The sequence below is a fragment of the Antechinus flavipes genome, chromosome 3, assembly GCF_016432865.1.
Source record: "Antechinus flavipes isolate AdamAnt ecotype Samford, QLD, Australia chromosome 3, AdamAnt_v2, whole genome shotgun sequence".
Lineage (NCBI taxonomy): Eukaryota > Metazoa > Chordata > Mammalia > Dasyuromorphia > Dasyuridae > Antechinus > Antechinus flavipes.
In genome coordinates, this window is record NC_067400.1 from 52,848,670 (window position 1) to 52,863,179 (window position 14,510).

Below are 14,510 nucleotides of genomic sequence, written 5' to 3' on the forward strand. Positions count from 1 at the left end.
CTGGACTTTCTGTCTGTTCTCTGACTTGTCTTGGGACAACTCCAAGAGAAAAGTACTCTAAGTATTTCTGTCCCATGAGGAAACAGACTGAATGAGGTTAAATGATTTATTCTTGATCACACAAATAGTAAATGTCAAGTAATAGCTCAGTGGAGGGAGCACTGATCCTACAGTCGGGAGGATGGAAGTTCAGATTCAAGCTCAGACCTTTACTAGCTTCGTGACCCTGGAGAAGTCATTTAATCCTAATTGCCTCCCAAAGGAAACTAATAAGACAGAAAATGAGATAGGACTTAAGCCCAGGTTTTTCTGACTCCGATTCCAGATCTATATTAGATAAATGAATAGACTTCCAGTGAAATTGTCAGGACCATCTTTATAGATGCATGGTTTGGTAGAAAGAGAACAGTGCTGCTATGCTAATTCTGCTCACTTCCCTCCAGATATTGTGTCATCCCCAGCTTCTTCTTTTTAAAAACATTTTTTTTATTATAGCTTTTTATTTACAAGTTATATGCATGGGTAATTTTACAGCATTGGAAATTGCCAAAGCTTTTCATCCAATTTTCCCCCTCCTTCCTTCCATCCCCTCCCCTGGTTGGCAGATTGACCAATACGTGTTAAGTATGTTAAAGTATAAATTAAATACAATATAAGCATACATGTCCTAACAGTTATTTTGCTGTAGAAAAAGAACCGGCGTTTGAAATAGTGTACTATTAGCCTGTGAAGGAAATCCAGAATGCAGGTGTACAAAAATATAGGGATTGGGAATTGTGTATAATGATTCATAGTCATCTCCCAGAGTTCTTTCGCTGGGTGTAGCTGGTTCAATTCATTACTGCTCTATTGGAGCTGATTTTGTCCCCAGCTTCTTAAACTGTGGTTTAAAACCCCATATGGTTTTACAACTGAATGTGAGGGGGTTACAAAATTATAATTTATCATCAGTAAATGTTTGATTTATATTTCTATTTTATATCCTAAATATTTCTCAGTGGAAAGAGGTCAGAAGTGGAAAAAGTTTTAAAAGCCTGGGAGATCATTTTATCTCTCTCAGCCTCAGTTTCTTTGTTTGTTATATAATATTTATTCTTTTTACTTCACTGGATCAGATCTGATGAAAGTGAGAAAAGGCTTTCAAAAGTAGGAATTATTATACTTTTGTATGGTGGTATTATTGAGAGAGGTAGGCAAACCCAAATTCTAGAACTCAAGGGATGAAATTCTCAACTCAAGTCATAATAAACACTTATTTTTAATGGCAATTTGCTTTAAACAAAAAGGATCACATGCTCATAGATATGGAGCCAGAAAGCAGCTCAGTGATCATCCACTTCATGGGATCTTAATTAAAGGTCCAAGAATTTGTTTTTGAAAAAAAAAAGTCTGCTATTTCAATATATTTTCCCGTAATTCTATATATTTTATTTTATGCATTTAAAATAGTATTCTAAAAAGGGAAACATAGGCTTTATCGGAGGGGTCCAGGAAACAAACACAACATAAAGTACCTTTGGTTCCTTCCGACTCTCTCATTTTACAAATGAGGAAATTGAGCCTCATAGAGGTGAAAGGGAGGGGCATTCTCTTCCAGCACTTAACGTGGTAGAAAAGTCACTGGATTTGAGTTGGAGTTTCAGCTCCACCGCTTACTAGTTGGGGGTTTGGGCAAATCAACTTCTCTGAACCTGTTTCTTCCCATGCAAACTTCGGGATAACAAAATCCCTGTAATCACAATGACGGGGCAAGGTCCATTTTACAAATGCGGCCGCTGGGGGAGGTTCAAGAATGGGACTCGTCCAAGATCACACAGCCAGTCAGCGATGGAGCAGAGGGGCAAACCCAAGACCCCAGGTCCAGCTCCGCTTTCCTCGCCATACTACCTATTGCTGAATGAGGTGGAGGGGATGATCTTTAGGGCTTCTTTGCCAGTATTACGCTCAATGACCCGTGTGCCTGCGTCCTCCCTAACCTTTCCTGTCCCCTCTATGCCTGTCTGCTTAACGCGCACCCCGGATTACCCTCGGGCACCTGTGAGGGTCCGGCGGCTACCACCGCGTCCGGCCTCCCCTGACCTCCCTGCCCCTCACCCGTTGCCAGCCTGGGAGATGGCACCATATGCTTCCTCTCCCCGGGGAGAACCCTCCTTCCCCTCGCCGGTGGCAGCAGAAATCAGCCCAGGATGAAGGCACTGGAGCTCTCGCGGAGGGACTGGGCATGCTCAGTAGCCGGGGCAGGTTTTGGTCGCGAGTAGGAGGATTTCGCACTACCCCGGCCATGGGGGAGGGGCGCGCAGCCAGGACGCCGCCGCCGCCGCCGCCGCTGTTGCATCTGCACTCGGGGGCCGCAGGCGGAGCTCAGCATTCCACTCACTGGTGCAATAGGACAGCTTAGCTCCTTCGGCAGAGGAGCCGGTGGCGCGACCGCGGCCACAAGTTGCTGGGACCCGGATCCCGAGCTCTCTCCTCCTCCTCCCGGTCTCTCCCTGCCTTTATCCTCAACCCGGTCCCTCCCTTCTCCCACCCGGGCGGCTGTTCCTGCTGCTTGGTGAGGGACAGAACGCACTGCCCACTAACCCAGAAAAGCAGATGTAAGCAAGACCCCCGCCCCCAGCCCCCAGCTGCTTCCAATCGCAAATCAACAGTGTCCTTCTGCACCTCTTCTCTGCCCCATCCCAAAGGGTCACAATATGTGGCAGCCGGCTACCGAGAGACTGCAGGTAAGCAAGCAGGGGAGGGAGACCGGACCGGGTTTGCTTGACTGGGCGCGCAGGAGGGAGAGGAGACAGCTAGAGAAAGCACAGGAAAAAGAAGCAAACGGAGTCGTAATTACAGGGGATGGAGCCTGGGCTCAACTGCTACGTTTGGTTCATAAAAACCATGTAGGATGGGTTGATTAGGACTTGCCTCTGCCAGCTCAGTACGGGGCCGTGCACCTCATCAGTGTTGTTGGGTATGATGGAATAGACCCAGAGAAATAAAGGGAGGTGTGTGTGTGTGTGTGTGTGTGTGTGTGTGGAGGCCGGGGGGCTTCTTTCTTTACACAACTTTTAGCTGGGCGCTGTGTGTATATGTGCGTGTGTTTGTATACGGAATAAGACTTTCTTTCCAGAGATTTTCAAATTGCATTCCACTGACAGAATTTACTGGTCTGGGGTTAGGTTTCTTGAATCCAGATGTTTTTTTCTGCCTTCAGGAAAGACAGAACAGATGATTTTCGAAAGCATCCGTTTTGCCAATATAATTATAAAAAAAAAAAATCACACACACACTCGAACTCTGTTTAGCTTGGTAACGTGATGTTGTTTTGTGACTGGTTTCTGACCATTCCCTCTTGCCCTTCTTTTCTCTCTTCTTGCAAGGCAGAAGTTAAGAGCAGCCTGGACTAGTCAGGTATTGGGTCATCTCCTCAGCATTCAAAAGTTTTCATTGACACGAGCTCAAGTGCGAGAAGGCATTAACTGCGATTGACTTACGTTCCGGTGCCAGGGAGTTGAGGGGAGGGGGAAGCAGGAGGGAAAGGGAGGGAAGGGGCATTTGGGCATTGGCTGAAAGTTGGACAAGTGTGGTGGTTTCCGAGAGAAGCTTTCATTGACACATATCGAGGTCTCCGGCTTGCCCTTGCTGCTGGCTTCTACGTCTGCCGTTAGTTCTTAAATATTCTCCAGATGGACAGGCAGATCAATTGCCAGATGACATTTACAGAATCTCGCAGACAAACTTTTGGCAGGCCCGGAGCAACATTGTCTAATAGTAAACTCTGAATGATTGTTGAAGTGGCAAAATTTAAAAAAAAATAATCAAAACTCCAAAATATCCTTCAGGATCAAAAGCGGTTTAAAAGACCCTTGGAGATGATGCTATAAGTTACTTTGTAGTGTTCTCTTTAATAGGAGGAGGGGAATACCCAAACAGAGAACGAGCCTGATATTTCATTTGCATGTTAGTCCTTGAAAGAGGGAATTCACATGCCAAGGATTTTAGTATTTGACTTTAAAAGGGAAAATTTTTTAACAAGAAATTAATAAAATGAACAGAAATCAGTGAGATTCTTCCTTGCTTCCTTCACTCTCCCCATTCCATTATCTTCTACAGAGTATCCTCAAAGTCTCGATGAAGACTAAGCCAAGATTTTTGGAACACTATTAATTTTTTTAGATATTCTATATTTACTTATAGGTATACCTGCTATTACTCCTGATGGAATGAAAGTTCCTTGTGGGTAGGAATGCTTTTATTTTTGTCTTTGTATCCCCATTGCTTGCAGTGATTGATATAGGTGCTTCATAAATGCTTGTGATCATTTCAAAGGAAAATTGTACTTAATCTGTGAGAGTGGGGCTCCCCTTTCTAGATTTCCCATGCTGATCTTTACTCAGCAACAAATTTCAGTAAAAGGCTTCATTCAGGTGAAGTTCTCCAAAGATATATTATGTATGTCTGTGTATACACACACACACACATATACATACTACATAATGTATTATAGATGGATGACAATATACCTATATACATAATCATACTTATATGTATATACATTATATATTTATATAGACATATATGCATCCATTTATACACACAGGCTCAAATAGATTAAATGACTTGCTTCAAGTCACACAGCAAATGACACTGATGCAAAATTTTAATACAGGCAGTGCTTTTCAAGTATAGATGATCAATCCCCACTGTATCTCCCCACAATAAGTGTAATGGGTATGTGCATTAGCAAGGACTTCTCATTCTGTTTTCTAAGGGATCCTGCTTTGAGGTGTCATTAATGTCCTGGATGAACCATCTCTCGGGAACCCTTGTGGAAGAAATTGTCAGGGTCCCTTGATGTTTTTCTTGTGGCTGGGTGTTCTTATACTTCTGGGAACTTAAAAAATTTTTGTGTGTATAAGTTATTCCTACCCGGCCTATTTTACTTAGGAAAGTGTGTGGGCTCCAAAGTACATGACCCTTGGCAAGCAAACTCTCCTGGCTTGTGTTCTACATGGTGATATTCCCTTACTAGAAATATTCACTTTCTTTTCTATGAAATGTACAAATGTGTTGTTTGGAATGATTTCTGGAATGATTTGTGCTTGCAGTACATACATTTCATTTTGAAGTGGTCCCTTGAAATATATAAGGGATAAAATATGCTTTATGCCTTCCCTAGTTAGGACAAACAATACAGTTCACTGTGGATTAGAATGTCTTGGTTGAAAGTTATTTACTGACTCAGGACTTATATGACAGTCCCCCAATACACTATCCTTAATGGTTTTATGTTTCTTTCAAGATAAATACAAGTACAGCTTCAGCTAGCCCTCTAGTTCTAAAGACAATATGACTGATAAAGAAAATTTTAATCAGATTCCTATTTTCAAAGGGACCCTTCAACATTTCTTTTGGAGGTAGAAGGGGGAAATTTATGGTGAAGGAAGGGATATTAAGAATTTACTAGTGACAAAACCAAATTTGTGGTGTGTTGTGTTCCCTTTGTTATATTGCCTCTCTATTATTTTTTAAAAAAATATTTATTTATTGGCACAGCATATACCACAATACAGGGAAAAAAAAAAACTCGTTCCCTAGTACCTGAGACAGCAGGATACTTTCCTATGCCCAGAATTCTTTACAAAGAGAAATGGTCCAGGTGGGCAAGATTGGATGATCCACAACCTTATACCTCTGTGTAGCAGAGCCCAGAATATCTCTATCTTTTCAGGTCCCACTGAGTTGGAAAAAGTCTTCTTTGTCCCCTCAAACATACTTTATTAATACTTAATCCAAACATACATATTCAGAGGGGCCAAAGTGAAGGAGAGGAACTGAGAAAACAGAGAACTCCCTTGTGGGATGGTGAAATCAATTTGTAGTCTCTAGACCAAATCTCCAAAAAGAAGAGAGGAAAAAAATAAAACTAACCAGTTTCTTTTATTCCTTTTTTTAGTTAGATGTCAGTTCAGAGGTTTTACTTCTCTGGTAGTTGGGTCCAAGAGAATTGACTGGGCAGAGTGTTGACGAGAGCTGACAGCCAACTTTGACGAGGTCTTTATTATTTGAATCCAGCAACTTGCATCCTGGCTCAGGGGGTGGAATCCTTGATCTGTTTTTGTTGTTCCTCTTGCCAATCTCTTTGCCAAGGAGTGTAATGGTTATGTTTTCAGCCTTGGGGTTTAGCTCTCTCCCCCTGGGTAAATGAACAGGCAAAGAGACCTGTTGCCTTAAGTATGACCCTTCCTAAGTTGGGCTATTTCCCATTCAGTCATGCAAACTGCCTGAAGTCGATCTGCTGCCCTGGATTTTAAATTGGCTCAGCTTCCTGTACTCCTTGCTCCTGCCCTCAATGGAAGTTACCCCCATTAAAAATATAACAGGATTAAAAATGGGTGTGAGTACTTAAATACCAAACTCATCCTTCTTGTAAATGACAATATGATTGCTTTTCTGTTCACCTACTATCATGCACAGTAAATTTTGGCTTGGAGGAACCCAAAGGATTATGAATTGTTGAAATAAAAATTGAATGGAGCACTTCTAAGAAAGTAAAATGATTCCTTCTCTTTCCTTTAAATAACATAATTTAAAGCCTTAATTTTTATAGAGGAAAGATTCCTATTTTTAATGTTGTACTGGGTAGACTGAATTTTAAATGGATTTTCTTGTTGTCATTGGGGAAAAAATCTGTCCCTTAGAAATAAATTCATTTGTGGTTTTGAGCCTGTAGAGAAAGTGGGTATAGTTAATTGCAATATCAAGGAGTATTCTCCCTTAGCTATTTCTTTAGTTTAGTATCTATAATGTTGATACATAATATAGATTCTATATAGTGTTGGAGATTAGCAAAGGAATAATGTATGGAGAAAGGTTAACACAGCAAATATTTAGGTAACATCTAGAGATATGTGTAATTTATACCCCTCCCATCATCCCTATCCCTGCCACAGAAGCTTCTTTGAGGAGGGAGGCACTGCTGTCTCCTCCCCCTTTTTAAATCCTTAGTACATAGCACAGCCTTTTATACATTTTTGGTCCAAACATGCTATTTTAACAGTAAAGGAACACTCTCGGCATGGAAACTCCTTTCACTGCTGCTTTTACATAACTTGCTACATAACAATCCTTCAGAGTTGCTTGGTGATACTGAGGGGTTTTAACTTGTCTATGATTTAGAACAGTCTTAGATTAAGAAACTAGGATCCACTGATAAATTTCAGAGGATCTGTGAACTTGAATCAGGGAAAATTATATTATTTCAGTATAATTGGTTTCCTTTGAAATTCTATATATTTTATTTCATGCATTTAGAAATATTATTTGAGAAGAGGTCCCTAGACTTCACCAGACTGTCAAAGGAGTTCTATGACCTAAAAAGATTAATGACGCCTACTGAAGACAGAGCTACTAAGAATCAGAAGCGCAACTGAAAATGGTCTTTCTGAGAGGGCCTTTAACATATTTCTCTGTTTCTTGCCTTGTACACAGTAGGTGTTTAATACTTGAATGTATGATTGGATTTATGTATTGTTTTATCAAAAGTACAATTATAATAGCTTCCGAACCCTGCTTTTGAACCCTTGTATTAATGAAGAATTGGTACCAGTGTCTTAAAGTCTTTGCCAATGGAACAACTTGATTTGCTCATTGAAGCCAGGCAGTTTTCTTCAAGAATGGGCTCAGTAAAGGACTGTTTATCTTACAGCCAATCAGTGAATATCTTAGGTTCAACCACATCATTTCAATACTCATTAAACTCCAGTGGCTTCCTATCACCTCCAGGACTGAATACAGAATGCTCAGTTGGAGATTTAGTGCTTTCCATAATTTATATTCTCCATTCCCACCTTTCTAGTCTTCTTATACTTTTCTTCCTATCATGTGCTATGTGATTCAGAAACATTATCCAATCCATAATTAAGACTGCATCTCTCAGCTGCTGGCATTTCTATAGTGGCTTTGGGCTGCTGAACTCTTTGCCCAAAACAATTCTTAACTGTTTCCTGTTTTGGAGGAAATGTAAAAGGAGTATCTCTACTGATGATATTTCACATCCTTCAGATATTAAAACCTCCATTAAAAGTGTGTTTTAAAATGTTTTAGAGGCAGCTAAGTAGCTCAATGGATAGGCTCCTGGATCTGGAATTAGGAAAGCCCTGAGTTCAAATCCTGACTTAAACCTTAAATATGTGCGCTTGGGCAAGTCACTTGATTCTGAGACTCAGTTTCCTCATCTGTAAAATGGAGACAACAGTAGCATCTCCTGTACAGGGTTATGATGAGGATCAAATGAGATAATTTTTGCTTTGCAACAATAAAGCATGACATAAATTGTATTATTATGATTACTATCATGATTTATTGTGAGAAATCTCAGCTACATTTTCCCTATTGTTGGCATTCCTGGAAAGAAAGGAAAAAATACATCAAGTATTTTTGTTCTTGTTTTATTTATGAGGAAACTGGAGTCTCAGAGACATTGAATGAATTTGAGTCAGATCATATAGCTAGTAGCTTCAGCCCAGTCTTTTGACTTAGAATCTAGGGATCTTTCCAATAATTTTCCAAATGCTCAGAAATGGTATCTTAGTCTTTCTATACCTTGAGACATGATCCTTTGGATGTTATGTACCATTTGATTGATTTTTACAAAAGAGGAAACAGTCCCAGGGAGACTTCCTACAGATCACAAAGTCTAATGACAGAGCCTTGATTGGGATTCCACTATACTTCATCCCCTCTTGCACTTCTAGTATAGTAGTTTGCTATGTCTTCCAAGGGACTGAATGATATCTCCTGCAGGAAGCTCTGGATAGTGGAATGAGAATTTTCTACCATGAATTAGTTTTTATTTTCCAAGGCTTATGTTTAGACTTTCCTTTTGGCCATTTGTTATTCATTAGCCTTCTAGGAGCCCATAGGTTAGGGAGGGGAGAAATTCAGATTATTCCAGCTTGGCTTTTTAGTAGTTCTGGTAGGAAGTTGAATGATCAACTAATCAATTAGAACAAGGGTTCTTTGTTATTTATGTGCCAAGGACTCCTCTAGAGCCTAGTGATATCTGTGGGCCTCTTTTTAGAATGATAGTTTTGAATAGTTGAAAGAAATGATAAATTTATTCAGAGATTATTGAAAATAAAGATGCAATAAAAATGCCATTGATAAAGGAAAAAAATGAAGAAAAGAAAGATCCCTCCTGCCTCACCCCTGCAACCCATCCAAGTTTGTAGATTTCCTGAAATCTATTCACAGAGCTAAATGACTATTTGAGATTTCCAAAAGATGCGTAATTTAATTTTTGACCATGTAAATGTGTGTGTATATGTGTGTGTGTGTGTGTTTCTCCCCCTAAGATCCCAACAACCCAAACAAAAACCCTTCAAATTTGAAGGCATAAATCATTTCATTTTTTACTTTATATTCCCAGTAACTTAGCATACTACCTGATCTATAGAATGTGCTTAATAAATGTTTGTTTATTGATTTAATGTTTTGTCAACACCTCAAATTTTAACTAAGGATTCTATAGGTCAATGACACTATTTTGAATTTCTTGAAAAAGGATATAGTAGCAAATGCACACAAAGAAGTCCTGTTACCTGTGGGATCAAGCTTTTGAGGGAATAAGCCATTGTATTGTATATCAACTGAAATCTAAAGGGATATTTAAAAAAAAGTCTTCCGTCAGAGTGCATGGCATTTATTCAAAATGAATACCTTAATTGTTAAGTAAAGCTAATTATGGACCCAATCTATGATCTATTTGATAAGTTTGGCAGGAGACTCACTGCCAAACAATCATTAACCCTACTAGAAGTATAGAGTAGTTTTTCAACCAAGTAGCTATGTAGATTTTTGCTGATTTTTTTTTTTTTTTAGTTTATTTATCCTTATGGTACAAGGAAAAATGGTCATTGTGAAGAGGACTTTCTGAGGAAAACTTAGAATTATTAATAATCTAGAGCTTCACTTGCCTCCTTAATAAAATACTTATTTATAATTCTCTGTTTATTTTTCTGCATTAGTCAGGAAAAGTTATTTATAAAGTGATCTGTAAATTGCTAAACATTTCAAAGAAATTACCAATCTCCTGTTCCTTATTACTTTCTATGACATTTTGATATAATATTGTGTTATCTTTGGGTGCCGTACAACTCATGGATTTCGTTTTATGGCCTGAGTCTGCACCCTCCTCTTTTTCCTAATTTCTGATATGGACTTACCCTTTATTCAGTTAGACGTGATTGCAGAAGAAAGATCCATGTGAAGAGTCACAGTCCAAAGACATCTGGCTGTGTGCCACTAGCTTTTTTTTTTTTTTTTTTTTTTTTTTTTTTTTTTTTTTAGTCCATGCAGAGCAGTTAGAGGACTTATCTATGGTCAGCAGATAAAAATTGCCCAGAAAAACTGATTTGGATGACAGTCTGCTTCTGTGGAGTTCTATGGAACCAAGACTTCAAATAGAACTAGAAGAGATGATTGAGATGTTATCGACAGACATAGGCAGGGCTTGTTCATATGAGTATTTTTTCTGTGGATCTTTAGTTGGTTACCAATCATGGCTAAAGTCTGGGAATAGTTATGTTACTCTATACCAGAGACCAAGGAGCCACTGAAAGTATCAGAAAACGGATATAGATCATCTCTGTTCTTCAGTGCATTTCAGCCTTTGCTGAGATATTAGGTCCTGTTTCATGCACACACAATGACAGTGATGGAACTTGCCCAGCTCCAAATGCTTATGAATTGTGTCAATCAGAGTTTTAACTTTCATTTATGTTGAGATCCTCCTCTTGTCCTGATGACAAGGTGGGGAGGGGAGTAGACATGTGCCTGAAAAATCTCAATTAGTAGAGCTTTCTAATAGTTGTTACTTAGAAATGTCAAGGATCACTTCATTTATGAAGCTGTCTCCCTTAATTCAGCCAGTAATTGTCCCTCTGGAGCAGATAGATCAAAGGTTCATGTCCCTGCTAGTCACGACTTAGATTTTCCTGTTATGTTCCACCTAAAATGCAATACTCAATAGTCCTGTATCTCATGAAGAAGTTGGGTTGCTGACCCTGGTTAATAATAACCTCTGGTGGGTGCTGTGATGTCTAACTATGGCTGTGTTCTGATTGAGGTTTCCCTTTCCCCTTTCATTCTCTGGCTTGTTTTGTAGGAAGGTTTAATTTACTGAACGCAATAACCTTTAAAAATGAGAATGGAGGTGTTAATTATCTAAGTTTATGTTTGCTGAGCACAGCATGTTTGAAAATTGGATATATCTTGAGACATAGTATTGCCCTGTTTCAGGAAAGATTCACAGGATCGTAGATTTTGAGTTGGAACGAACCTTAAATGTCATGTAAGGGGTCATTCCTCATTTTACAGATCAGAAAAATCAAAGCATAGAGAAGTTAAGGTATATATATCCAAGATTACACAGGTTGGAAGGAGACAAGTAGGGATTTCAATCCAGGTCCTTGCACAACAAATCTGTTGTTCTCTCCACTGTGCCATGCTAGAATGTGAGCTCCAGAACCTAGCACAGTGCATGATGTGGAATAGATGTTTAATGAATCCATCTCAAATGGAATAGAATTAAATTTCGAGGGTTTTTGCCTTCCTGTATCTTAGAAATAAACTGTTGGTGACATCTGGAAGAAAATTGTCAGGCTTGCTTGGTGGCAAGGGGCGTGTGTATGTGTGGGAAGAAACTCTAATCCGATTGCTTTTGTTCTTTCTTTTCTCATTTTCTGATATACTTGGGTTTGATTTATTTAAGTTCCTGCCAGGGAAGGACATATAAATGAAGATAAAATGTGACTTTAAAATTAGACTTGCAAACACCTACTCCCAGGGAAAGAGTAAAGAATAATGATACTATTTATCTCACCTTAGAAAGGAAGGAAACAAGCACTTATTAAATGTTTACTACGTATCAGGTTTTGCTCTAAGCACTAAGAAGAAAGCAAAGTCTTCTTCCCCACTTAACTCTTTTTGACCTTCCCTTTCTGTGCCCAGCAAATAAACAAGCAAGCAAGCAAACAAACAAATAGAGGTCAGTAAACTTTTGGATGATTAATGAAGATAACATGTTACTTCAAAGTCAGATTCACAAGAGCTACTTCCAGGCAAAACATGAAGAATATTTCACCTTTGGGTGGAAATTCACTTTCTTTCCACAAATTCTGCCCAATTCCCCCAAAGAAAGAATTCATTACAGGCTAGTAAAGTTCTTGGTACTTATCTGCAAGGCTCTATTAAATTTATGATACCATTTGATTATTCACATGGGAATAACCCACAAGATGTTGCATGTTCTTAGTGACTGCATCACTTACCTGGTTGGGGATTGTGATCTGATTTCTAATATCAGGGCTTCCTCTCTCTCAATAGATTCTGGTGGGCAGGCAACCCTTATGCTGAGACAGGAAAACCTGAGTTCAGATTTGTTCTCAGACACTTACTAGCTGTGTGTTCCTGGGCAGGTCACCATCTGCTTGCTTCAGTTTTCTCATGACTCAAAAGAAAAAACAATAGTACCCAAGTTTGTTTTCAGGATTAAATGAGATAATATCTACATAGTATTTTGTCAATATTATTATTCTAATCCAGCAGAGTGGCTGTGTCAAGGGACTGAGGGTCATTGTTCCCCTCCCATTGGGGCAGATAATCCCAAAACTAACTACATACTTTGTGTGTATCAATCTGAGTATGTGATAGCTGAAACCCTTACTTTCCAGTCTCACAGGGATATCTGTTCTGTCACTTGATTGAGTTCCTCCACCTGAGACTTTTTATGAGTCCTCAGAATTAGGGTTAACTTGACCCACTTTTCTGAGACACACACATGCACACGTGCACACACACACACACACACACACACAGAGTCAGAGAGAGAGAGAGAGAGAGAGAGAGAGAGAGAGAGAGAGAGACAGACAGACACAGACGCAGAGACACAGAGACAGAGACATAGAAAGAGAATGCTCCAACAAGTGATTATAACATATACCCTTATAACAAGAGAAGGCGTCTGAGAAATGTAGTAATTATTAGCTTTATGAGACAGCGGATTATGCAATTAACACTCCATGAAGGGATGAGAAAGATGTTTGCTGCCTCTGCATAAAGACAGAGACCAGAGGCAGATTGGACTTCCAGAACAAAGCCAATTCTGATTCCTGACCACTAAGGCTGAGTTTTCTGGGCAGCAGCCCTTGCCGCTTTCTCTTTCCTAACTCAGGCCAAGTGCCAAAAGTTCCTGCTGCCTGGTTGGAACTGATTGCTCTGGAATAGTCTGGTAGGTAGTGAGTGACCAAGAGGAATCCTGACTATTTAGTAGTTGGGTCATTTTTTTCTTGGTAGGATTTTTTTTTCATGTTTTATACGGTTTTGTCAGAGAACAAGGAATATTATGGGACTAAAGAGTTTGAAAGGTTTGGGTTTAAATCCCACTTTTTAAGTGTAATCACAGGAAGTAAGCATTTATTAAGCACCTACTATGTCCAGGTACTTTGCTGACCACTTTACAAGTGTTATTTTATTTAATCCTCACAGCAACTCTGGAAGATAGAGGATATTACTATCCCATTTTACAGTTGAAGAAACCAAGGCAGAAAAATAAGTAACATATGCATACTCACTAGGTAACACCATTATTATGCTTATATTCCAGAGAGATTAAAGAAAGAGGGAAATGTTCAGGACAACGTTTGTGTGTGTGTGTATGTGTGTGTGTGTGTGTGTGTGATGGCAAAGAACTGGAAACTAAGGGGGGAGAGTATGTATCAATTGGGAAATAACTAAAAATAATAGTCTTGGAATGTAATAGAATAATATTGCTTCATAAAAAATGATGTCAGGGATATGTTTAGAGAAGTCCTAAAAGACTTATATGAACTGATGAAGAGTCAAATGAAGTCAATCAGAATAATTTATGCTAACAATATTCTAACTATGACTTTGAAAGTCTTAAGAATTCTGATCAATACAGTTTTCAATCACTATTCCAAAGGTCTAAGAATGAAGCACGGTACCTGTCTTCACATACTTACTATATGCCAGGCAGTGTGCTTGGACTCAAGCTGCAGAATGAGATTTGCGCTTTTAAATTGCCAGTGTAGAAATTTGCTTTGCTTGACTGTGAATATTTTTTAGAATAGATTTACTTTTCTTTTTTCAATGGAGAAGAACAAGTAGGAAGGAGGGAAAAATAAATACTTGTTAACTGAAAAAAATTAACCTTCTCTAAGGCTCAGTTTTCTTATCTATAAACTGAGGGAAATCATAACTATAGTATAATCTCACAGGACTGTTGAGACATCCATATGAGGTACTTTGAAAAAGGACTATACAATCTTTAAAAATTCCAAGTAAAAGTGATTATTTTTCTTCTGTGATTCCCCTTTGTAAATAAAGGAAGAGAAACAGTGTAATATAATAGAAGATAGATAACCTCAGAGTCACCTACAAGCCTCTTTTGATCATATCTTTAATACTTAAAAAGGCAAGACAACGCTCTAAGAATCTAAGTT

At 39.0% G+C, this 14,510-nt stretch overlaps 1 protein-coding gene across 1 annotated transcript in view; it reads left to right on the plus strand.

The window, feature by feature from the left end:
- Positions 1 to 2,266: 2,266 nt before the first annotated feature.
- The window catches only part of PID1 (phosphotyrosine interaction domain containing 1), a 287,174-nt gene continuing 274,930 nt past the window's right edge, over positions 2,267 to 14,510 (plus strand). Inside the window, exon 1 of the mRNA XM_051983380.1 lies at positions 2,267 to 2,723. Coding sequence (XP_051839340.1) covers positions 2,694 to 2,723 — 30 coding nt within the window. The 5' untranslated portion in view covers positions 2,267 to 2,693. The remainder of the gene's footprint in view (positions 2,724 to 14,510) is intronic.